The 25,271-nt window shown below is 58.4% G+C and overlaps 1 protein-coding gene across 2 annotated transcripts in view; it reads left to right on the top strand.

The window, feature by feature from the left end:
- Positions 1-25,271, top strand: part of RADIL (Rap associating with DIL domain) — an 84,758-nt gene that overhangs the window by 47,428 nt on the left and 12,059 nt on the right. For both annotated transcript variants that reach the window (XM_043915377.1, XM_043915378.1), the window contains 4 exons: positions 18,214-18,461; positions 19,364-19,981; positions 20,823-20,860; positions 25,096-25,256. In XM_043915377.1, coding sequence (XP_043771312.1) covers positions 18,214-18,461; positions 19,364-19,981; positions 20,823-20,860; positions 25,096-25,256 — 1,065 coding nt within the window. The remainder of the gene's footprint in view (positions 1-18,213; positions 18,462-19,363; positions 19,982-20,822; positions 20,861-25,095; positions 25,257-25,271) is intronic.

The raw sequence follows: 25,271 nt of genomic DNA on the forward strand, positions 1-25,271 counted from the left end.
CAGTCTCGGCCTCAGCTACTGAACTCTGCCTTTTAAGGAAGCCCTGGACAGTATGTATGTCAGCGGACGGCCAGGCTGGATTTGTCACCCATTCCCCCCACCGGCGTTTGTTATCTCTGCGCTATTGGACGTTTGTTATAGAACCTTCCACTCAACAATTAGAAAATGCATTTTATTGTCAAATAAACAGTGGGCATGTAAACACACACAAACCCTAATGTTCAAGCAGAAAGTAAAACTCAACATACTTTAAATTACCTGATTCATAGAACATGTTCTCTGACTGTAAAACAGTTAGGTTGGGAATGAATAATAAACAGCACAGAGAAAAATTTCCTAAAGAAGACACAAAAGAGCTAAAGTTATGAAGAAACTGACAAACAGAATCTCTTATTCTATCCAGTGATGAACAGTGAAAAGTGGAAAACAGGCTGTCAGCACGGAGATTTCATAATACATCAGACAGTCACGATCCAGGAGATGTTAACAGTGGGGGAGAAGGTCTCTGAAAAGATGAAGCAACCCGATAAACTGGCGAAAGAGATGCTTAGGTATTTCACAGAAGAGGAAATAAGAGTGGACAGTAAACGTGAGAGGATGTGGAATCTTGTTAGTGGTGAGGAAAATGGGAATGAAGACCCCAGAGCTGCCTTTTTTCTTTTTTTAAACAAAAAGGAAGTCTGACAGTGTTGAGGTTTGGCGAGGAGGGGGCACGCTGATGTGATGCCAAGGCGACGGCACGCTGACGGGTCCCTTCAGGAGATGGGGGTCTCTGCTGGTGTGGCCGACGTGCCCACCCCGCTCGTGGGGCTCTGCCCTCCATCTGACTGCTCCCTCCTCCGTCGAGGCGGCCAGAGTCTGGGCTGCCGCCGCAGCCTCTGCAGACCCCCCAGCCCCTCTAGCTTACCTCCCGTGTGCCGCGTGGATGTCATCCATTCCCGAACGTGCCATCTCAGGAAGCACTTTGCCAGAGAGACTGCCCCGAGGTCCCCAGGGGATGAGTAGGAGAGTGAAACAGCAGCATTTTGTAATAGCCTGAAGCCTGAAAAAACCCATATCTCCATTAGCGCAGAGTGGAGGGTGCGTGGTGTATTCATGCAGTAAATAACGTGGACCCAAGCCTACCGTGTGTCCGGATAGTATTCATAGGCGCATCTCATAATGCTGAGGGGAAAAGAAACGCACAGGAAAACATGTAGTGTGGCCATTCTGTACGAGGCTGAAAGAGAAGCAAAGTAGGGCAGTGTCGTTTAGCACAACTGTGGAGTGTGACTCTAAGGGAGAAACCAGGGGAAGTGGAACAGAATCCAGAGTAGCTGGGGCCAGAGGGGCAGGAGGGGAGCTGACGCGGCCGGGACGCAGACACGGGAAGCCTTCCTCTTCTTGCAGGTGGGGTGGGGGAGGAGATGCTGCTGGTTTTATTGTTAGTCCAAGTTGTAAATGCTTCTGTGTGTGTGACGTCGTCTGAGATCAAGAAACCCAGCACCATGGTGATGTCATCTCCCGAAGTCCAGTGGGCTGTCCACTGTGCCCGAGGGCCACCTCCAGAGGGGGGTCTTAAACCCGTCTTCATCAGTTAGGAATTGCATTTGACCAGACGTTGCATTTGACAGTGACTGAGCCCAGTACAGGCAGACTCTCTCACGTCCAGAGGGAGTCGGTTCAGGGCCAGTGGGGAAGCGCTCCTGGTCCCCAGGGACCCCGGCTTCCCAAGGGCCAGCCCCACCGTTGTAGTTCGTGCCTTCCATCTGCAGGTGCAGGGTGAAAGTTGGAAAGAAGGAAGGAAGCAGGAGGGGTGACGGTGTCCCTGCAGACCATGTCCTGGAAGATGACATGCCCCCGTCTCTGGCTCGTTGGAACTTGGCAGGCCCTGTGTGTTAGTCACTCAGTCACATCAGACTCTCTGCGACCCCACGGACTGTAGCCCGCCAGGCTCCTCTGTCCATGGGATTCTCCAGGCAAGAGTACTGGAGTGGGTTGTCATCCCTTTCTCTAGGGGATCTTCCCAACCCAGGGATTGAACCCAGGTCTCCTGCATTGCAGGTGGATTCTTGGCCACCTGAGCTACTAGGGAAGCCCTATAAGGCCCTGCCTACCTACAAGGGAGGCCAGAAGGTGTAGTCTGTCCTCGCTGGACACATAATCGTCATCCCCATTGTTATGCGAGAGGGAAAATGGATGGGTGTTGAAATAACAATGATAGAGCATCTTGCACACACTCATACATTTAGACACAAAGACATTTCCGAATAAGTCAGGATCAAAAAAGACATTTTAATGTGAATTGGAACTGAAGAGTAATGAAAATGCAACTTAAGGATGCAGCCATGATGCTTAGAAGAGGAGCGGCCTGGCTGTAAACGCTACCCTAGAAAATAATAAAGACTGAGGAGCGATGTGCTGTGTGCCTTCAGAGCTAGATTAAAAAAGGATATAACAAATTCAAAGCAGCAATATAGAGCAGAGAGTAAAGACAGGAAATATACACGCAGTGGGGAGGATCAACAAAGCGAAGAGTACGTTCTCTGAAGTCTTCTGGGAAGACTGAGGAAAGCTAAAGATGATACACACTTTAGAAAGCTTTATGCTAGTAAAGTTGAAAACTTAGTTGAAATGGGCAATCTCTTACACAGAGATAACCTACCCAGATTTACTGAAGGATAGAAAACCTGAATGGACTTATAACCTTGAAAGAAATGGCTTGAGTAGTTTGAAAATGTCCCCACCAAAACCAAAGTAAAATCACAAAAACATATGACCTAGAAGGTTGTACAGGCAAATTCTACCTGATATTCAATGAGAAGACTTATTCCAATATTTTACATGGGACTATGCCAGAAAACAGAAAAATTCTATACAACAAATAAAATGTTTATATCAAAACCAGAGAAACAGGACATGAAGAAAGTTAAAAGCCAAATTCACTTATGAATGTGGATATGAAAACTAAACCCAAACCAGAAATGTATACCAAGCCATCCTGAGCAAGTTTGATGGATCTCTGGAATCTGAGGTGATGTAACACTTGCGATGCCGGCTGGCAGGTTGATGCTGTTGCCGGGAGGCCCCAGCTCTCCGTAGGCTGACGGAGCGTCCTCACGGTGTGGCAGCTGACTTCAGCTCCGGCTCGTGGTCTGAGAGTGCGAGGCACGAGCTGCAGTGTCTTCATGACCCGAACGTGGAATCACACCACGCCTTCCGCCGTGTCCTCGTGGTTAAACAGGAGGAGACTCCAGAAGAGCTCAAAGAGCAGGAGATCCCTCGGGGCCACCTTGGAGACTTCCTCACTGATCAGCAGGCAGAATGGCCCATTAAATGCCTTACGGTGAGACACGGCACAGCACTGAACAGGAATGAGCTAGAGGCACGCAGAGCCAGCGGCTGTGTTCATAACGTATGATACCATTTCATCAGGTTTTTAAAGATTGCAAATAAAATATACGCTTTTCAGAGAGATTTACTGTGTGTGTATATAATATCCTCACCATACTAATCCATGAACAAACACACACACAGGAATTGTGACCCCAGATCCGCATAGCTCTTTTTGGAGGGAAGATTTCTCGCCCGTATCTAGGATGGCCTTTCCAGTGGGTCTGTTCTGTTCTTCACACCCTCGCAGCTGCCTACAGTGTTTGCTTGTCACCCAGGAGGGCGAGTAGGAGACGGAGTGGGAGCCTGTGTGTAGGCAAACTTTCCACAACGCGTGGCTGAAGAGGAGGGTTGAGGGAGGCGCCTGCGGCTCCCGGGTGTGGGTGGAGGCGGGGCTGGGAGCCCAGCACGTGGGGTGCCAGGGAGCGAGGGGAGGTCTGCCCACCGCGTGTGGGACTGCCCTGCTCACCCTCCGTCCTGGTTGTATAGCAGCACACGTTCATCTTAAAGACTGAACCACTGGTGAAAATACAGAGAAGAAAGGTCACCGAGACCCTGGCTCCCGTTAGACCACCAGGATGAACCGTTTTCCTTTTTACAGAAGAGGATGCGAAGCGTATCTGAGGGCTTCCCTGGTGGCTCAGAGGTAAAGAATCCACTGCCAAGGCAGGAGACACGGCCTCAACCCCTGATCCGGGGGGCCCACAGGCCAAGGAGCAACCAATCCGGGGACCACGGGTGCTGAGCGTGCGCTCTGGAGCTGGGAGCCGCAGCTGCTGAGGCCGGCACACCCTGGAGTCGGTGCTCTGCAACTGGAGAGCCAGCCCTCAGCAATGAGGGCCCTACGCAAACAAAAATGAACAGATAATAAAGAAAACCACAAACAAAGCCGCGTCTGGGCAGTAGAACCAGCAGTTACAAAGCTCCGTCACCCCTGCTGGGCAGCGGTGCCCTCGGCGGGCGGCCGGGGTCTCTGCTGGAGGTGCGCCCGCGTCCCAAGTGGGACGCTTTGCTTTTCTCCACATGGCCTGGTTTTGCCTCAGTGTGAACTTTGTGAGCTAAATCGGAGGGGGTGCGGGCTTTCGTGTCTCCTTTCAGCCTGCTTTGTGGCTGCGTGCGCGCTGAGCCGGGCTCCCGCTGCACCGAGCGCGGATGCTCCGGCTGCCGTGGGTGCGTGCGCGCTGAGCGGGGCTCCCGCGGCTCTGAGCGCCGGTGCTCCGCCCGCCGCGGGCCAGTCCCTGCTCGTGTCAGGTCTCGGGCTGGTACGAGGCACGTCACCGTTGTCGTCGTCTCCCGGGCTTGGGGTGCGGTTGGGGTCACTCCCGGGGAGACCACCTTTCTGTCCGTGCTGGCCTTCCCTGGTGCCGCCTTCTGCTGAGCACGCACTGACTGCCCTGGAAAAGGCAAGGCCTTGAAGCTGAGACCGCAGCTCGAGGTCTCCTGGCCCCGCCCTGCGCCCCGTACGGCCACGTGAACTGGTTAAAACTCTCTCCTTCCTCCTGGCCCAGTTTTGATTGGTGCCCAGACACCTCTCCCCACCGCCCCTGGGGTTATCTGTGGCTCCCTTCCCCTTCTGAGCTTTCATCCTGATGTGGGGAGGGTCTCCTTTAGACTCACTGAAGTGGGTGAGCCCAGCTTTGGTCTCTAGCTCCACCCCTGTTCCCTTCCCCTGGAACCTGCAGGGTTTTCAGGGCAGGTGTGGCTGGAGATCCTTCTGCCTCTGGGTCTTCAGTTCAGTTCAGTCACTCAGTCATGTCCGACTCTTTGCGACCCCATGAATCGCAGCACGCCAGGCCTCCCTGTCCATCACCAACTCCCGGAGTCTACCCAAACCCATGTCCATGGAGTCGGTGATGCCATCCAGCCATCTCATCTCTGTTGTCCTCTTCTCTTCCTGTCCCCAATCCTTCCCAGTATCAGGGTCTTTTCTAGTGAGTCAACTCTTTGCATTAGGTGGCCAAAGTCTTGGAGTTTCAGCCTCAGCATCAGTCCTTCCAGTGAACACCCAGGACTGATCTCCTTTAGGATGGACTGGTTTGATCTCCTTGCAGTCCAAGGGACTCTCAAGAGTCTTCTCCAACACCACAGTTCAAAAGCATCAATTTTTCGCCGCTCAGCTTTCTTCACTGTCCAACTCTCACATCCATACATGACCACTGGAAAAACCATAGCCTTGACTAGATGGACCTTTGTTGTCAAAGTAATTTCTTTGCTAATTTTAAATATGCTATCTAGGTTGGTCATAACTTTCCTTCCAAGGAGTGAGCGTCTTTTAATTTCATGGCTGCAATCACCATCTGCAGTGATTTTGGAGCCCCCGAAGATAAAGTTTGACACTGTTTCCACTTTTTTCCCCATCTATTTGCCATGAAGTGATGGGACCAGATGCCATGATCTTAGTTTTCTGAATGTTGAGCTTTAAGCCAACTTTTTCACTCTCCTCCTTCACTTTCATCAAGAGGCTTTTTAGTTCCTCTTCACTTTCTGCCATAAGGGTGGTGTCATCTGCGTATCTGAGGTTATTGATATTTCTCCCGGCAATCTTGATTCCAGTTTGTGCTTCCTCCAGCCCAGCGTTTCTCATGATGTACTCTGCATATAAGTTAAATAAGCAGGGTGACAATACACAGCCTTGACGTACCCCTTTCCCCATTTGGAACCAATCTGTTAGTCTTTCTGTGTCTCGGGCTGTACCCTGACAGTTTGTTTCCCTGGGGCCCTTACCGCCCCCACCACCTCTAGCTGTTTCCAGTGTTGATAGTGTCCTTGTCCACAGACACCTGCTGTGACCCCTGTATTTTAGGGAACAGACACCGCTCCTGGTGCTAACAAACATACAGACTCGCTTTCACGTGGCTGAGTGTGTGATATAAATTTCTTTATCGTGAATTCTGTGCTGGTTAACAAACAGCCTGATGCCTCTGTTAGTTTTGCCGGGTCACAAGTCGCCTTAAACTCGGCAGCTTCGATAATATCCGTGTGTGCGCTCACAGATGTGTGCTCAGAGGCTGGGGTGATGTGGCTGGACGTTGGGCATCAGTCACAAGGTTGAATAAAGACGCCTGGGGGCAAGGCCGGCTCCCAGCCCGTCTCCCCGTCGTTCCGGCTCCTGGCCATGGAGCCGTTCTGGCTGTGGAGCTCAGGCTCCCACCTCCCTGCCGGCCGTCGTCTTGGGGTTATCTCCCCCGCCTTTCGGCCCCTGCGCCTTCAGGCTCCTTGTCCTTTGACCCGTGCCCTCCTCTCCACTTTTACAGGCTCCTGTGGTTAGGTCAGGCCCACCTGGATAATCTCCCTTTGGACGAAGCCAGTGAACTGATTAGTGAAATTAATTAGGTCTCTGGAACTCTTCTTGCCCCACCCTTGGGGAGGTGGTGAGACCGGCACGGTTGTTGGGCTCGTTCTGGCTGTAGCCTGCCCTCTGGCCCCAGCAACCCTCATCCACGTGCAAAATGCAGGCACCCCATCTCCCGTTCCCAGATCTCACCCCCTTACAGTATCAGTTCAAGTCCCAAATCTCAGTGTCTAAGGAGCCTCGGTCGGGTGTGGAGGAGGCCCCTAGGTATAGTCCATTAAGCACAGCCCTGAGGGTGGAGGGGCACAGTCCTTCCCCCGAGGACCCGTGGGTACAGGGGCGAGCTGCCTGTCCTGCTCCCGGCAGCCGGTGGTGGGGCAGACGCAGGAGAACGTCATGGGCGTTCCGGGTCGAAAGGGGGACATGGACGGTGAGGAGGAGTTGCTGGCGCAAGGCAGAGCCCCGTCCCTGGGGCTCTCGGGCGGAAATCACCATGTTCTGCTTCCTTCCTTTCTTGTCCTTGCTAGCTGTGGGCCGGCGCCCAGGCCCAGCTCCTTTTCCCATCCGAGCGAGGGAGCCCCCTTGTTCAGACCTTCTCTTCTGTGACCATCCGGAGAACACTCTGCTTTGGAGGTCGCTCGTGTGTTAGGTTGGGTCCACCGGATAATCTCTATCTTCAGATCAGCTGCTCAGGAACCTTAGTGATACCTGCAGGATCTCTCCTGCCCATGAGCCTACTCCCGGGAGAGACCCCAGGGGCGGAGGTCACGGGCACCTTAGACTTCTGCTCCCCCGTGGCCTTCCATAGTTACCCTGTGCTCCCATGCTGATGTACAGACCTATGTAAATACGGACGGGCGCGGGATTTTCATTAAAATTTGTTGTTTTTTAAAGAAACAGGCTCATGTACTTATTTTTCTGTATTTTTAAAAAAAGATTGATTTTTTTCCTTTTGGTCGCGCTGGGTCTTCCTTGCCGCTCGTGGGCTCTCTCGAGTCGCCGCGAGCAGGGGCCGCGCCTCGTGGTGGTGTGCGGGCTTCCTGCTGCCGAGCTCGGGCTGTGGGCGCCTGGGCTTCTGTCGCTGCCGCGCAGGGACTCAGGGATCGTGGCGCACAGGCTCTGAGTGCGGCTCAGTAGTTGCGGCACATGGGGCTTCGTTGCTACGTGCCACGTGGAAACTTCCCGGGCCAGGGATCAACCCCGTGACCCCTGCGTTGACAGGCAGATTCTCAACCACTCGCCCACCAAGGAAACCCTCTGTATCTTGTCTTACCAAATTCCTGTTGAAAATCTCCCCATGTCATCTGTTACCATTTTAATTCATTCATTTCAGGGCTTATGGAATACTCCATGGTGTGGTCAGAGCATTGTGTACATTTTAGGATCATTGAGAACAGTTTTGCAGCAGGTATTCTTATATGTACCGTATTTTACCACATAAAAGATGTTATTGATTGTAAGATCACCAGTACCTGCTTCCCACTAACGTAAAAAATACAAGTTCAACGAGGACACAGTGCCTTATATTATTACTAATTTGTGCACAAGTGCCCTTTTCTGGGCCTCAAGAACATTGCTGGGCTTCTCTGGGTGGCTTAGTGTTAAGGAATCCCTCTGCCAGTGACACGGGTTTGATCCCTGGTCCAGGAGGATCCCAGGTGCGGTGGAGCGGCTAAGCCCGTGGGCCCCGAGCCCGTGTGCGCCTGAGCCCGTGGGCCCCGAGCCCGTGTGCGCCTGAGCCCGTGTGCGCCTGAGCCCGTGTGCGCCTGAGCCCGTGGGCCCCGAGCCCGTGTGCGCCTGAGCCCGTGGGCCCCGAGCCCGTGTGCGCCTGAGCCCGTGTGCGCCTGAGCCCGTGGGCCCCGAGCCCGTGTGCGCCTGAGCCCGTGGGCCCCGAGCCCGTGTGCGCCTGAGCCCGTGTGCGCCTGAGCCCGTGTGCGCCTGAGCCCGTGGGCCCCGAGCCCGTGGGCCCCGAGCCCGTGTGCGCCTGAGCCCGTGTGCGCCTGAGCCCGTGGGCCCCGAGCCCGTGTGCGCCTGAGCCCGTGGGCCGCAAATCCTGAGCCCGTGGGCCCCGAGCCTGTGGGCCGCAAATCCTGAGCCCGTGTGCGCCTGAGCCTGTGTGCGCCTGAGCCCGTGGGCCCCGAGCCCGTGGGCCCCGAGCCCGTGTGCGCCTGAGCCCGTGGGCCCCGAGCCCGTGGGCCGCAAATCCTGAGCCCGTGTGCGCCTGAGCCCGTGTGCCCCGAGCCCGTGTGCGCCTGAGCCCGTGTGCCCCGAGCCCGTGTGCGCCTGAGCCCGTGTGCCCCGAGCCCGTGTGCGCCGAGCCCGTGTGCGCCTGAGCCCGTGGGCCCCGAGCCCGTGTGCGCCTGAGCCCGTGGGCCCCGAGCCCGTGTGCGCCTGAGCCCGTGTGCGCCTGAGCCCGTGTGCGCCTGAGCCCGTGGGCCCCGAGCCCGTGTGCGCCTGAGCCCGTGTGCGCCTGAGCCCGTGGGCCCCGAGCCCGTGTGCGCCTGAGCCCGTGGGCCCCGAGCCCGTGTGCGCCTGAGCCCGTGGGCCCCGAGCCCGTGTGCGCCTGAGCCCGTGGGCCCCGAGCCCGTGTGCGCCTGAGCCCGTGTGCCCCGAGCCCGTGTGCGCCGAGCCCGTGTGCGCCGAGCCCGTGGGCCCCGAGCCCGTGTGCGCCGAGCCCGTGGGCCCCGAGCCCGTGGGCCCCGAGCCCGTGGGCCGCAACAAGAGAAGCCCCTGCAATGAGGAGCCCGAGCGCCGGCGCCCCAGAGTGGCTCTCACTCTTCACAGCTGGAGCAAGACCCGCGCGGCAGGGACTACCCAGCACAGCCAGTCGTAAACAAACAGAATAAAAAGCCCAAAAAGCATCGCCGAGGCCACGCCTCTTAAGAGCAGTTTGTGTTATCCTGAGATTGTCTCTCAGCCATGGCTCAAATTCTGCAAGTTTGCGCTCAAGAACCAGAACTCACCCACTCTGAGGGGGCCCCTGAGTGACTGGAATATTGCAAAGTCTGGCCCCCCAGGAATGGCAGCCAGTTCTCACGTGACAGCTGCTGCCTGGGACTCCCCATGTGCACGCAGGGTGCGTTCAGAGATGTGAAAGTGTGTCTCGTAATGGATGAAATACATACCATACGTGCGTGCATTCATTCACTTCTTCGTTCAGTAGGTAGAAAAGCATGTACATCTAAAAGCTTGTTTTTACCAGTAACCTCCATGAGCGGCAAAGCGATACTTTCTCGTCGCTGATTAAAATCAGAAGCAAAGCACGGAAGCCAGACAGCCCATCCCTGCCCTCGCCTCCCCGCTTCCCGGCTGACCTGCCCAGAGGGCCCCAGGCTCAGCTGTGAACTCTGGTCCTTGCTGGCGTTTAACCCCTCGGCTCACGGTGACACGCATGTCCCACTGTCGCTAGACGGTAACTCCACTCTGTTCACCCTCGCTCATTTAAAGTGTCAGCCCCTTGGGCCCTGTCTGCTCATAAATCTGAGTAAGTTTGTTTAGATTTGTGATCAGTGTTTGCATTCTTATGACCAGAGACAGCGTTTTGCAGTGAGGACTAGTGTTCACAGAGATTACCTTTTCTTCTCGTTCAGCCTCTGTTTTCTTTGAAGTTAACTGCTGTCGTTGTCATCTGTTTGCCCGTTTTCCTCGGTACTTTTCCCTCACTCAGTATTCCTTGGTCCTCTGCCGGTATCTCTTAGGATGCTCAGATGTGTGTGGGTTTTATCCAGTTGGGGGTGGCTGCTCTCCTGCCCGCTCTCAGCCGCCCCTCCTTGGTGTCTCTGCAGAGGGGACCCCCCCCTCCCCCTTCTTCCTGGTTCTAGGTTTACGCCTGGCCTTGGAGGACTGGCTTCTCCAGTGGCGGCCTGAGCGTGTCCATGGGCAGTGAAGTTGCTTAAAAGATCTTTATTCTACCTTAATGCTTGATTAATAGTTTAGCTGGATATAGAGTTTTACATGAAAATACTTTCTCTCCTAGCATTTTGGAGGCCTCACTCCGTGTCTTCTAACTCTCCCTCCGGGAGAAGCTGTGACACATGATTCTCGCTCCTTTGGACTTAATCCCTGCCTTCTCCCCCTGGAAACACAGCGTGTCTCCCCCCAGGCTCATGGCACAGACTCAGTGTGTCTGCATCCTTTGTGTCAGATATTTTTTTTTAATGTAACAACGATGGTTGTATCAGTCATCCTGGCCGTGTGTCAGTCACTCGGTGGTGTCCCCCTCTCCGTGACCCCATGCACTGTAGCCCACCAGGCTCCTCTGTCCATGGGGTTTTCCAGGCCAAGAGTACTGGAGAGGGTTGCAACTTCCTACTCCAGGATCAGTTATCATATTTGTTTATAAAGTCCATATTGTCTTATTTTATGAAGGTTATTAAAATTTTGCTTGCCTACTTTGGCCCTTTATGCATTTTTTACCCCTACCGTGTTTAGCGACTTTTAATGGGCCATTTCATCTTGAAAACGCCTGTTCTTTGGTTCTGAACAATCACCCCAGTCCTTGGACCGCCCCTCCTGGGCCTGCTCTTATCCGGGTTCGGTGTCTCCTGGACGGCCATCTTTCTGTGATCTTTTCTCTCTTAGCTTCTCTTTTTCGTCTTCTCGCTCGATTTTCAAAGTGGTTTCGTCAACTCTGTCTTCCGACCTGCATGCACGTGGGTAGCCGTGCGGGCATCGGGAGACGTGGCGTCTGGGGTAGGGAGGCTCCTCCCTGTGGACCAGCAGAGCGGTGCTGGGCTCGGCTGGAGGGCTGCATGCCCAGCTGAGCGCTGGGGGGTCAAGGAGCCCCTCCCGTGGGTCGGCGAGGCCTGGGGTGCCGGCTGGGCTGGTGCTGCTGTGTTTACCAGGGTTCCCTCTGTGGGGGTGGGGGTGGGGGGGCTGGAGGAGTCTCCAGGGAATCCAGCAGGGCCTTCGGTTTCAGCTAAAGAAAACTCTGGCCTCCGCCACGCCGATCTGTCTCTGGCACGGCTCTGGGAGGCCCGTCTCCATCTGTGACGGGCTGACAAGTGGCCGAAGCATTTGATCTCCTCAGTTACCCATTATCTTAATTAGGTTATTAGCCTTCCTGGAGACACTGCTCTTGCCGATTAAGGCCCTAATTAGTAGGAGAAGGTCCAGGTTTTACCACGGAGATAATGCTCCTCCGTACTTTCAGGCTGTTCTTGCTTAAAAACATTCTTTACTTTAATTGATTTGTTCTTCGTTGCTCTTCGGGCTTTTCCCTAGCTGCGGCTCCCCGGCTCTAAGCACAGACTCAGTAGTTGTGGTGCTTGAGCTTAGTGGCTCTGCGGCATGTGGGATCTTCCCGGACCAGGGTTCGAACCCGTGTCTCCTGCACTGGCAGGCGGATTCTTTACCACTGAGCCACTAGGGAAGCCCCTGCTTGGTACTTGAAAATGTTTTTATCGTTGAAAATTTGGAAAATAAGAAAAAGAATACAGAGGGTAAAAATCATCTGTAAAATTACCTCCAAAAGAGAATTGCTTTTAACATTTTGGTGCCTTTCATTCTTTTCTTACTGTCAAGTTTATTTTCTTACATAACTCGGATCCACCTGTGTACGGAGTTCTTCCTCTCTTTCTAACCCAGTGTACTTACTCATGCTGTGAACGCCACCTTTAGTGCTTAGCGGGGGGTGGTCTGCGTAACTGTGTCCTCAGTGAAGCTTCAGAATATTTCCCGCTTTTCTAAGTAATGCTTATGTAAGCATCTTTGGTTCCTTTCTGATTGTTTCTGGAGGATAGCAACTTAAAGGTGGGACTCATTTGTGGAGAGATGGCGGTGTTTTCAGATGCAGGCCTGTGCGTGTCTAACAGGACGTGGTTGGTTCTGACCTTGGCGAGGACCGGTGCTGGGTGATGCCCCCGCGGGCAGTTTCCGAGCACGCCCGTCTCGCCTCGTCTGCGCTCCCCTGTGGCTCTGGCCTTCAAGAGCCTCTGCTGGACCAGGAGACACACTCATGTCAGTTTGTGTTTCCTGTAGTGTTTGTGAGAGGCAGTGGATTTTAGCCTGTTCACCAGCCATCTACGCTTGATAGTCTGTACCCGCCTCTCGTTGCTTTCCTCATCTTTATTTTGAAATACTTCCAGCAGAGAACTAGACCGAGGGTAACCTAGTGACCTGTTTGTGCACCCACGACCCAGCTCCAGAAATAAGACGTCCCAGCTGGAGTGCGGCGGGAGGGCGTGGGGCCGCGGGCCGTGGAGGTATCTTTGGCTCGCCGCTCAGCCCTGGCGAGGAAGCTGGGAAGCGCAGGACATCTGCATTTTGCCCGGGACTTGAACCCCTGGGCCGCTGGTGGGAAGGTGGACATCTGTCAGCTCCTTGGGTGGTGGGCGAGGATCTGTGCTGGGGCGGGGCTGGGGAGAGACGGAGCCGCAGAGCTGGCAGCATCCGACGTCCAGAGCTGCTGGTGTGGACGCGTCCTCACGCTGGTCGGAACAGGGGCTACTGCCGCCTGTGGCCGCGTGCAGGAGGCCGGGCCCTCGGCGGGGTGGGCGTGGGGCGTGGTGCCCGCGGCGTCCTCAGGGTGCCCTCCGCCCGGCAGGCGTGGCAGCAGGTCTTGAGGCTTCGGTCGGGTGTGGGGCTGTGGGGGCACCCTGTGGGCCGTAGGTCAGTACCAGGGGTGAGGCGGGCACGTGGATTCGGCTTGCTGTCCCCTGGGGCTGCCCTGAGCGCCACCCTCCCTCCCCATCGGAAGGAACCACCGTCGTGATTTTGTAGCGGTCATCTTCTCGGTGTTCCTCAGCATTGTCGCCTGTGTGTTTCTGCCTGCGATGGTTTGGCTCTGCCTGTTTTGAGTTGTGTGGGTGGATTTATGACTCCTCCATCACACTGCTCCCAGCCGTGGCCTGCCCCCACCCCCCCCGCAAGTGAGTCTGGGAGCCACGTGCTCCGAGCATCCTGGCCCCCGAGTGTGACCCCCCCTACGGTGCGCACCTGGCCGGGACTGGCTGGACGCTGAGGGTGCGTGTTTTCACTTGACCTGGGAGGCCGGCTTCCTGGCTCACAGCTCGTTGGCGACCTCAAGTGCATGCTCTGCTCTTGTGCATTTTCTGTTGTCTGGTCTTTTCCTCACTGATTTGTGAAACGTGAAAAGAGGGAGTTGCTCAGTCGTGTCCGACTCTTCATGACTCCATGGACTATGGACTATACGGTCCATGGAATTTTCCAGGCCGCAATACTGGAGCGGGTAGCCGTTCCCTTCTCCAGGGGATCTTCCCAACCCAGGGATTGTACCCAGGTCTCGCTACATAGCTAGTGGATTTTTTTTCCCAACCCAGAAATTGAACCAGGGTCTCCTTCATTGCAGGCGGATTCTTTACCAACTATTGGGGAAGCCCTGTATTGATTTGTGGGCATCCTTTATTCTAGTTTCTAGTCTTTATCAGCGATACGTGTTGTAACTGTTTCCTCCAGATCTATGAGATGATGTTCTAAATTCTGCTTATAGCGTCTTTTGATGAGTAAACTGTCAGCGTGGCTGGATTTGTTCATTCTCTTCTTCATGGTCAGTGTTTTTGTTTCAGTTTTGTGTGAGAAATCCTTCCCTGTCTCCTGGGTCATAAAGATATTCCCATCATTCTCTTTGGAGAGCTTTCTGGTCTTGCCTTTCACATGAGGGTCTCTAAAGCCTGTTTTAAAAAATGGAAATAAAATTGACATAACAAGGCTAACAGTGTTAAAGTGCATTCCAGTGGTGTTTAGTACCTGCCCACATCATTCTGGCCTTTTATTGTATCTTTTCGGTGTATTATAGCACAGTTGACCTGGTCATCCTGCTGTTGGTGGAGATGAGTAGTTTCCAGCTTGGGCCCGTTTGCAGCGATTCTGCTGGGGCGTGTGCCTCTGACGCCCACCGCGGAGTGGCCTTGCCGGTTAGCGGCAGAGCCTCCACCCTGCAGCCTGTGGGGCGCTGACCGTTCCCCTTCCTCTCGCGCTTGCTGTCTCTTTCACTTCTGTTTCTTTCATTTCTTTTGGCAGCACTTCGTGGTTTTCAGTGATGTGGTCTTACCAGCTTTTGGAAGATTTGTTCCTTGTTGTTTCCTATTTTTTGATGCTGTTATAAATGGTGTCATTTGTAATGACATGCCCCTTTCTCTTTGTTTCTAGTATTTAAAAACAGTATTGCATTTTTTTACATGTGGTATCTAGGCCCCTTGCTGAGTAAGTTCATTTCTTACTTCTAATAGTTTGTCCATAGATTCTTTTGCATTTTCTGTGTACACAATCACATTGCCTCTAAAATAATTACAGGTTTCTATTTTTCCAGTCCTCCCACTGCCCGTGTGTTTTTCGGGTGTGACTGTACCGATTAGGACCCCAGTTCGGCGTGAACAGAAGTGGTTGGCAGGCCTCACGTGCTCCTTGTGGGGAGGTGGGTGCGCATAGACGTTTCTGTTTAAAACTGTGTTTGCCCGTGGGAAGATTGAGCCTGGGAAGCCAGGTAGCATATTCTTATCTCACTGCAGTCCCTTTGTAGGGTTTATTATAATAAGAGAATGAAATGGAATTAAATGTAAAGTGCGCAGAATAAGGCCAGCCATGTAGAAGGCAGATGCTCTTCAGACGATCCTGAGGTCTCTGTTGTACGTTTAAATACAAAAAAGCTTCACGTTAAGCTCACGGGTCACTTGGTTGTCGTGGAGCTGCGTTATGCAGCCTTTGCTGACCTGGAAACAGCATTCCAGTCCAGAGGGCGTGTTGAAGGCAGGTCTGACTCGGGATTTCGCCACGGCTGTGGCCGAGTCTCTCTTGGCAGCGCGTCCCCAGCTGTTGTTAGGGCCCTGAAGTCGTCTCAGTAACCCCCAGTTTAGCAAACCTCGCCTGCACAGGCTCGTTTGCCTCGTCAGCCCCGCATCCCAGTCACGTCCGAGTCCTGCCTCAGCCGCGGTGGGGGGGGGTGAGCAGCAGAGACTTCTCCGAGCTGTGTGTCTTGTTTCAGACCCTCTGGTTCCTGGGAGAGACGCTCACACAGGGCCCCGGGGTCAAACCTAACGCTGTCCGGAACGTCCTGACATGCAGGAAAAGGCTTGTTGTTCTTCGCAGGGCTGCTCTGGAGCCCTGACGACAGCTGCTTCCAGCGTTCACGTCCCCTCCCCCGTGTCCAGGGTCCTCGCCTCTCTCCTGGCAGAGAGGACAGAGGACGGGATGCCTGGGCCAGCGCGGGAACCTCCGTGTGGTGGGGTGTCCCCCACTGCCTGTGCTGCCTGGCCCGGGGCGTCCGATGGGGGAGACTCGGGTCCCGCGCTGCACTGCTGCCGCCCGCTCCCTCCCTGAGCCGCGAGCGTCGTGCCTGGAGGACATGCCGCCCCTCTGTCCATCAGGGACCCCTCCCCCTGGCGCGACCCCCTTCCCCGCCAGAGGCACCCCGTCCAGGAGCGATGCTGCCCGCGCGTCCTGCCTCCCGCTGTACGGGGACGCGTCCCCGCCCCAGGCTCAGCGAGGAGGGTCTGCTCAGCCGGGCAGAGCCGCCCTGGTTTTGCGCGGCACTGGGACGCATGCATCAACCCCGGAAGCCACGACCTCCTTGGAGCGACTGGCTGCAGGGCGATCCCCCTGCCTCGGGGCAGCTGCAGAGTCCTCACAGGGGAGGGCACCGCGTCGTGCTTATGACTTGGACTTTAAGGAAGTTTTAAAAAATAAAGGATAGACTATAATGTACTTGACACCCGCGTACCTCCCTTCCTGAGTTGACCTGGACGTTTAAAAAATCTTGTTTATTTAGTTTTTATGAGTGAGTAGACGGCACACACAGCTGTCTCTGAAGCGTGTTCTAGTGTGTGAAGGTGTGATGTTCCACGTGTCCTGGTAGGCCCCCAGGCCCGATCCCCCAGCCTGTGAGCCGGCTAGTTCTAGAGTGCGCTGTGTGCCTTTCTGTCTGCTTTTGCAAACAGCTTTACCTGCACGGGGATCCAACCACGAGCGCGTGCGGGGGCGCTTCCCGTGCGGCTTGGCCCGTGTGAACAAAGGTCTCCCGCCCTCCGCCGGGTGCAGGCTGGGGTCGGCCTCCCCGGGCAGCGGGCAGTGTCCCCGTCCTGCCGGGCAAGCGGTCCTGTGGAGCTCACGGGGGCCCGGCACCCGCCCTTGCTCGGGGTCCGCACGCGAGGGTCGTCCTGGCTGTGCCCCCGTGGGGTCTGCAGCGTCCGTGTCGGCTCCGCGTGCTGGCCGTGCTGTCGGTGGTCCAGCGGCCCTGGCCACCAGCTGCCCCCGCCTTCCCCCCGCCGGGGCCCGCGGAGGGGCCCTGGGAGCCGGGCCGGGCGGCGCTGTTCAGCACTCCAGGCAGTTCTGAGTGCGGGCGGGTGAGAGGCCCTGCCGTGGCCTGTGAGGGGTCATTGCGGGGTGGGACCCCAGCTGGAGGACTGGGCCCGGGTGGCTGTGAGCTGGCGCCACCCCACGCCCATCTCCTGCAGTCCCAGGGGACCCTGGCCCCGGGCCCCAGGCCTCGTCCTGGTCTGGGAGGGAAGGGCGACCCTCTGGGCTCTGTTGCCGCCTGGGAGCCCTCACTTCTGGAAGGCGGCTCTGGGCGCGTTCTCTATGGAGGGAGGGGGGCTGGGGCTCGGCGGCAATGCCCCAGCCGGCACACAGGGCGGAGGGGGCTGCCTCCTCCACGCCTGCCTCCTGCCCCCATCCTGTCCCTCCCTCGGCTCCCTGCCCGAGTGCTGGCCTGGCTCGGCTCTGCGGCAGCGGCCCCGGCAGACAGCTCGCTCTGCGGCTGGGCTGAGCGGAGCGGCCTTCCTCCCGCAGCCCCGGCCCCCTGTGGGCTGCAGAGGCGCCGGCTTCCCTCTCCTGCTGGAAGCAGGTCTGTCTCCCTCCCGCTTGGCTGCCAGCGCCTGGTAAGGCAGCGCCCTTGGCCCCGCTTGCCCCCACCCTTCCCCCGGCGGTGTCTGCTTCTGTCTGGAGTGGTCGTGGGCAGGACGCTGCAGACAGCAGCTGTGGGGGCTCTCGGAGGGCTCAGAGCAGAAGCCCTGGCTGGCCGGGGACGCGGCTGTGGCAGGAGACCAGTGTTCCGGGTGGCTTCCCAGCTTCAGTGTGGCTCTAGTGGGAAGAGCGCTTCCCACCTGCACAGGTCTGTCCAACGCTTTCCTGGGGTGAGAGTGTGTGTGCGCGAGTGGGCACATCACACCTCTGACCTGCCGCGTTGGAGGCGGCCCAGGAAGGACCAGCTGTGTTCCGAGTGGTGGGCTGGGGGGCCCCGGCAAGTTGGCGGCTTCCTCCTGTGAGATGTGGGGCGGATGAGCGTTCTCATCTAACCAGCGTGCACACGCAGGATGCCAGGGGGGGCCAGGGGACAGGGTGGGCTTGGCATCCCGCAGCGACCCACTGCAGTGTGCCCTCGGGCTCCTGTGGGGCGTTTGGGGTTCAGGATGGCCTGGCTGCCTGGCTCCTGGGGGAGCCCCCAGGGTGCCCAGCCCTCCAGGGTGCAGTCCGTGGGCAGACTCCTGCGGCTCCCCGAGGCCCGCTGGGCGGAGCGGTGAGCAGCATGAGCACTCTGGTGCCTGAGCCCGGAACCGGAGGCCGGGCCCTGCTCACCCCGCCCGGCTGCTTTTCAGGGATCAACGCCCAAGCCCGGAGGCTGCAGCGGAGCCGCGCCAAGGGAACCCCAGCCCCAGCCGCAGGGGGTTCCCGGAGCCCTCCTCCAGCCCGGCTGCGCCGCACGGTCAGCGAGACCAGCCTGAGCTCGGCCGCCGCCCCGCCTGCCGCTGCCCGGGGCCCCGAGGAGCCTGCCCAGGACACCATGCGCTGCTCCCTCTATGAGTCGCCCCACCTGCTGCTCCTGCAGGGTTACAGCCAGCAGCACGTGAGCCCCTCACGGGGCGGGGGGGGGGCTCTCAGAGGGACCGGGGGGGCGGGGGCTCTCGGACCGGGGGGGCGGGGGGTGGGGGGGCTCTCAGATGGGCCTGGGGGGGGGGGGGGGGGCTCTCAGATGGACCGGGGGGGCGGGGGGCAGGGGGGCTCTCAGATGGGCCTGGGGGGCGGGGGGTGGGGGGCTCTCAGAGGGACCGGGGGGGCGGGGGCTCTCAGATGGGCCTGGGGGGCGGGGGTGGGGGGCTCTCAGAGGGACCGGGGGGGGCGGGGGCTCTCAGATGGGCCTGGGGGATGGGGGGCTCTCAGATGGACCGGGGGGGGCGGGGGTTCTCAGATGGGCCTGGGGGATGGGGGCCTCTCAGATGGACTGGGGGGCGGGGGTGGGGGGCTCTCAGACGGGCCTGGGGGCTGCGGTGGCTTTGGTTGGTCCTGGACTCTGGAGGAGAGTAGAGGCTTCCCTGCCCTCTGCTTCCGGAACATTCCCTGGTGTAGCTACAGTAGGAGGCAGCAGGGCCCTCGGAAGGGGTCTCCCAGCTCCTCGCTGATCCCAGCCTGGGGCTTACCTGATACCGGCCCCGCCCACCTGTCGCTTAGGCTGCTACCTGCCTGGCTTTGGGGGGGGGTCTGCCGCTTCCCCCGGGGGGTTGACGGGTCCCAGGGAGTGGTTCCTGTGGGCCGGCGCCCGCCTCCCGTGGCCTCCAGTGTGTGCGGGGCTGCCTCTCACGTCTCCGTTGGAGTCGCTCCTGGTGTCTGGGTGGACGCCCAGGGTGGGCAGGCTGGGGGCAGGCTGCGGTCAGGACGCGCTCCAGGCTGGGCGCCCCGGGCGGCTTAGTTGGCGGGGACGGCGTTGCTGGCGTGGCGTCCAGCCCCTGATCTCCGGCGTCTGCGTCTCAGGACAGCCTGGTGTACGTGCTCAACCAGGAGCGGCACACGGTGGGCCAGAGGACCCCATCCAGCAAGCCCAGCATCAGCCTCTCGGCCCCGGACATCCTGCCCCTGCACTGCACTCTGCGTCAGCTCCAGCCCTCGGGCCCGGGCCCGGCGGGGGCCCGGCTGGTGCTGGAGCCGCTGCCCGGGGCGCCCGTCTCGGTCAACTTCGCGGAGGTGGGGGCCCGCCCGGTGGTGCTGCGGCACGGAGACCTGCTGTCCCTGGGCCTCCACTACCTGCTGCTGTTCAAAGACCCGGCGCAGGCCCGCCCGCTGCCCGCCCAGGCCCTGGCCCGCCTCCGGGCCGCGCCGCAGAGCTGCCGGCTGTGCGGCGCCCCGCTCCGGGCCCGCAGCGCGCCCGCCCCGCCCCGGCCGCGGCCGCTGCAGCTGGAGTTCGAGCCTGACGTCGAGGACGCGCTGCTGCAGCGGATCATGACGCTGGTGGAGCCGGGCGGCGCTGACCCTGCGCTGACCCCCGCCTTCCTGCTCTGCGTCTGCGTCCAGCACTCGGCCACTCGCCTAGAGCCGGGCTCCTTCGGGCAGCTGCTGCTCAAGATAGCCCGGCTGATCCGCGAGACCGTCTGGGTCAGTGGTGGGGCCAGGCCGGGCGGGTGCAGGGGCTGGCTGTCAGAGGCCCCGAGCTCCATGACTGACCCTCCCTTCCCGAGTCTGCCCTCTGCCAGACGCTGGGTGTAGTCATCCGCCACTGTTGGTTCATTCTCACAGCAGCCCCCCTCCCTGGCGCTCACGTGTCTCCTCAGTTCAGGCGCCGGGAGCGCTGAGAGAGCCCGTTGGGGCCACGCCGGGCCACCTTCGCTAGAGCAGGAGTCGTTTCCTTTTTTATTTGTATGTATGTGTGGCCGTCCCCTAGGCATGTGGGATCTTAGTTCCCAGACCAGGGATCAGAACACGAGCCCCTTGCCGTGGAAGTGAGGGGCCCTAACCACTGGATTGCCAGGAGAGTCCCAAGAATGATTTCTTGATTAAAAGGGACAGAAAACATTGGCTAGGCCTGAGTCCCCGTGGGCACGTGGAACTGCACTTGTACAAACTCAAGCCCACGTGCAGCTGCTTGTTTCCGGGGACTGGCTTTTAAAAGTGCGTTTACATAGCTTCACCATCAGAGAGTTGCTGGAATCCTTATTCTGAAACCTGTCAAACGTTTGACCCGTTTTTCCTCTTCCCTGCCTGGCTGGTTGTTATGTAAGAGAGCTGGGTGTGAAATGTCCCTTCTGTGCTGGGAGGTCCGACCAAATGGGAAGACAGGTTCCCGTGTGGCTTAGAGCAGGTCACCGGGTACGGGACGCCCCGGCAGGGAAGCCGCGTGCGCACGTGGACGGGAGCTGCCGTCGGTGGTGGTCTGACCGCATGCAGCCGTGCCGGCCTCTCTGTCTCATCTTTGCTCTCTCCCTGTTTCTGATTGTAGGAGAAAACCAAAGAACTGGCAGAGAAGCAGGCGCTCCTGTAAGTATGGCCCCGTCATTGCACACCCCCCACCCGGCCCCTGGTTCCCGAGGGGCTCAGACCCAGCTCCCTCCACCCCCGCCGGGGTCTGCGCTGCGCTTCCATGAACCGTGGTGTGGAGGAGACTCGAGAGTCCCTTGGACTGCGAGGAGATCCAGCCAGTCCGTCCTAAAGCGTCTGTCTGTCTGTGTCTGGGGGGTCCTTCCATGTCTGCAGAACTGTGTGTCGGGAGCGTGGGACACAGCGGGCGCGGCCCTCTCAGAAGCCGCCGCCTCCCTCGCTCCCGTAAGGACTGAGCTAACGTGAACCTGCTGCTTTGGGGAAATGGACACCTCCGGGGTCCAGATGGGGCAGCCGGTCTTGGCTCTCCAACGTCGGTTTTCACCAGAAGCACTGTATCTACTCTTACTCGATGCTGGAAGACTTGGGAAAACCATTTGGCATTAATGGTAAAGATGAACAAACACCGCAGGGAACTGCCTTGGCAAACGCACCTGTGTTTGTGCCAAAGACTCTAAGCCGTGGCCACCCATCCCCTTGAAGGAGTGTGATGTGTGGTGACGGCAGAGACTGCGTGTGGTCACTACACATCGGCGGTGAGGGGCTCTTGAGGCCACAAGTCCCACTGCGGTCCACAGGGGTTTGCCTCATCCCCGTTCGTGTGACAGCCTAGACAGCATATTAAAAAGCAGAGACATCACTTTGCCGACAAAGGTCTGTCTAGTCAAGGCTATGGTTTTTCCAGTGGTCATGTATGGATGTGAGAGTTGGACTATAAAGAAGGCTGAGCGTCGAAGAATCGATGCTTTTGAACTGTAGTGTTGCAGAAGACTCTTGAGAGTCCCTTGGACTGCAAGGAGATCCAATCAGTCCATCCTAAAGGAGATCAGTCCTGGGTGTTCACTGGAAGGACTGATGCTGAAGCTGAAACTCCAATACTTTGGCCACCTGATGCGAAGAGCTGACTCATTGGAAAAGACCCTGATGCTGGGAAAGATTGAGGGCAGGAGGAGAAGGGGACGACAGAGGATGAGATGGTTGGACGGCATCACCGACTCAATGGACATGAGTTTGAGTAAACTCTGGGAGTTGGTGATGACAGGGAAGCCTGGCGTGCTGCAGTCCATGGGGTCACAAAGAGTCGGACACGACTGAGCGGCTGAACTGAACTGTTCACGTAAGGATGTCGAGTGAAGAGGGCCCATTTATAAGGCATGTGTCTGCTGTCGTGCTTGCCGGGTACCGTCCACCTGCAGTAGGTCCCGTAAGGGGAGCGGGAGGAGGCCTCATTGCCCCCTCCTTCCCACATCGTTGTTGGGACCTGGAGGGGTGGAGCTGGGAGCTGGGGTCTGAGCGGCGAGGCTCCCTCTGGGCTGAGAATCCCCGTGGGGCTTGTGGGCATCCGAGCGGCGCTGGCCCGGAAGTGGGGTTGCTGGGTCACGAGGAAGCTCTGGTTTATGTTTCTGAGGCACCTCCGTGCTGCGTCCCACAGCGGCTGCGCCAGTTTGCGTTCCCGCAGCAGTGCACAGGGTTCCGGTTTCTCCACGTGCTCTGCGACACTCTCTGTGTCTGGTCTTCTTTAAATACTGACTTTCGCGTTTGGCTGCAGCGGGGTCTTCGCTGCGTCTGGCGGGAGCTCTGGCCGAGGCGCACGGACTCCCTCGTGTGTGGGGGCTCTGTTCCCTGACCGGGGACCGAACCCGCCTCCTCTGACCTGCAGGGCGGGTTCTTGGCCGCTTGGCCCCCGGAGCTCCCGTCTCTGGACAGGTGTGACATGGCCGTACTCTGACCTGCATCTCCCTGGTGATCAGGGAGGCTGAGGACTTGTCCTGGAGACACATCTGTTGACATCTTTAGCCCGTCTGGAATCGGGTTATTAGGGTTTTTGCTTGTGAATTGTAGGAGTTCCTGTGTGTGCTGGAAACTCACCCCTTTCGGCTGGTGTGTGGTTTGTAAACTCTCCCATCCGCCGGTTGCCTTTTCGTCCTGTGAGCGGTTTCCTCTGCTTTGGTGTGACTGCCTGGTCGGGCTCCGCTCCGTGGACGGTGCCTTTCTGGCCCCGGCCCCCCTCAGGCGCTGCGGGGTGGTGGGCCAGGCTGCAGCACCTCCTTGGGGCCCCAGAGCGCCACCCGGGCTGGCCGGGGGCACGGCCTCAGCGCCGACCACATCAGGGCCTGACACCAGAGCCCCGCTGGTGGGCTGTTCCTATGTGGAGGCCTGTCCGTCCCCCTGAGTTCTGGGTGAGGCTGAGAAGGGTGATACACGTGGAAACAAAACGGAATTCGGTTCTGACAAGCAGATTAATGGGCTTCCCAGGTGGCGCTAGTGGTAAAGAACCTACCTGCCAACGCAGAAGACAGAAGGTTTGATCCCTGGGCTGGGAAGATCCCTTGGAGGAGGGCATGGCAACCCACTCCAGTACTCTTGCCTGGAGAATCCCATGGACAGAGGAGCCTGGCGGGCTATGGTCTATGAGGTGGCACAGAGTCGGACACAGCTGAAGCAGCTTTGCATGCATACACAAATTAATCCTTTTTTAGTGACATAAAGTTCTGTCTAGTCAAAGCTATGGTTTTTCCAGTAGTCATGTCTGGATGTGAGAGTTGGACCATAAAGAAGGCTGAGTACCGAAGAGTTGATGCTTTCGAACTATGGTGTTGGAGACTTTTCAGAGTCCCTTGGACTGCAGGGAGATCAAACTAGTCAATCATAACGGAAGTCAGCCCTGAATACTCACTAGAAGGAGTGATGCCGAAGTGCCAATACTTTGGCCCCCTGCTGTGAAGAGCCAACTCACTGGAAAAGACCCTGATGCTGGGAAAGATTGAGGGCAGGAGGAGAAGGGGACAACAGAGGATGATGGTTGGATGGCATCACTGACTCGATGGACATGAGTTTGAGCAAGCTCCGGGAAGTGGTGGAGGACAGGGAGGCCTGGCGTGCCGCAGTCTGTGGACATAGCCCCGAGCAGCGAGGACACCGCGCCCCACGCCTGTGCACAGACGTGTGTGATTCAGACCAGCGAGGAGGACGGACGAGGGGAGCAAGATAAGCGGGAAAAACAAGGAGAGGCGGACGTGGGAAAGGGAGCCCCGGGCCCAGGCCAGCTGCTCAGAGGGGGACCCAGCCCTCCCAACGCTTCCTGGCTGGGCCTGTGGTCTGACCCCCGGAACCCCCAGCGTGACGGTCACCGCGACAGCTGGAGCCTGCGAGCTGCTCTGGGTTCCTGCAAGCCCCCCAGGCAGGACGAAGAGCGGGGGTCGGCCCTGTCCTCGCACGAAGTCTGCAGCACCTGCCTCGCGCCTGGAATCCGCCAGTGAGAGGCACAGCTGCGGTCACCCGGCCAGACCCAGGGTACCTCCGGGGGGCTTGCTTTGCTCGTCCGTGGATCCCTGCTCACCTGTCGGAGCCTCGGCAGGTGTGGTCAGGGACCCGGTGGAGGATGCTGTTGGGACACACGTCTCCCAGCCGGGCTTGCTGTAGGGGAGGAGCCGGGCTGAGAGACGCGGGGCTGCTGTTTACACGAGGGTCAGCTGCCCCCCGGGACTGGCGAGGACAGCACGGAAGCTTCTGTCACAACGCAGGCGACCTGGATCCCAGGTCCTGGCTCTGGAGATGCGGGAGTAAGGGCCCGAGATGGGCGGAAGCCTCCTGGCCGTGGAGGCAGGGGGTCTCAAGGTCCCCAGTGTCGCCGGGGAAGGGACAGGCGCTGGGTGGCCCGGGCGACCGGCCCCCAGGAGGGATGGGACTGGGGGGGCCCCGCCTGTGTTGGCTCCCAGGGGACGTGAGCGCCTCTGCCCGAGCTGAGCTGCGTGTCAGTGCCTGGGGCCCTTGGTGTGTTTCCTGATGATTAAATCTTCCAGTGACCCCCCCCGACCCACTGACTCCCCATCGTCTTCCACATCCTGCTGTGCTTAGCTGCCCGTCTGCCCACCCCCCGAGCAGTTATGTCACCGTTTCCTGTTCGTTCCACTGTTAGCGCAGAACTGGGCGCTGCTCTTTGACTCCTAAACACCCAGGGTGGCCCCCCTGCCCGCGTGACCTGATTCTGAGGGAGGATATGAAGACCGCGCATCCGCCAGAGGCCTTTGCTCTGGGGCCGCAGACGCTCCTTCCTGAGGCTCGCGGGCAACGCGCCTCTCGCCGTTTGGGGTCTGAGTCTAACTGCCCAGCCCGACGCGGGGCGCTGACGGGGCGGGTCAGCCTCCCGGTGATGCTGGGTCTCTGTCCGGCAGCCCCGAGCCGCCGTCCGCGGCCAGCTGCTCCCTGGCCGGCCTGGCGCCCGACCTGCAGCACATCCTCTTCTGGATGGCCAACGCGGTGGAGCTCCTCTACTTCGTCCAGCAGAGGTGCCCGCTCTACATGCAGAGCCTGGAGGAGGAGCTCGACATCACAGGTGAGCCGTGCGCCG

Source organism: Cervus elaphus, chromosome 10 (genome assembly GCF_910594005.1).
Source record: "Cervus elaphus chromosome 10, mCerEla1.1, whole genome shotgun sequence".
Classification (NCBI taxonomy): Eukaryota; Metazoa; Chordata; class Mammalia; order Artiodactyla; family Cervidae; genus Cervus; species Cervus elaphus.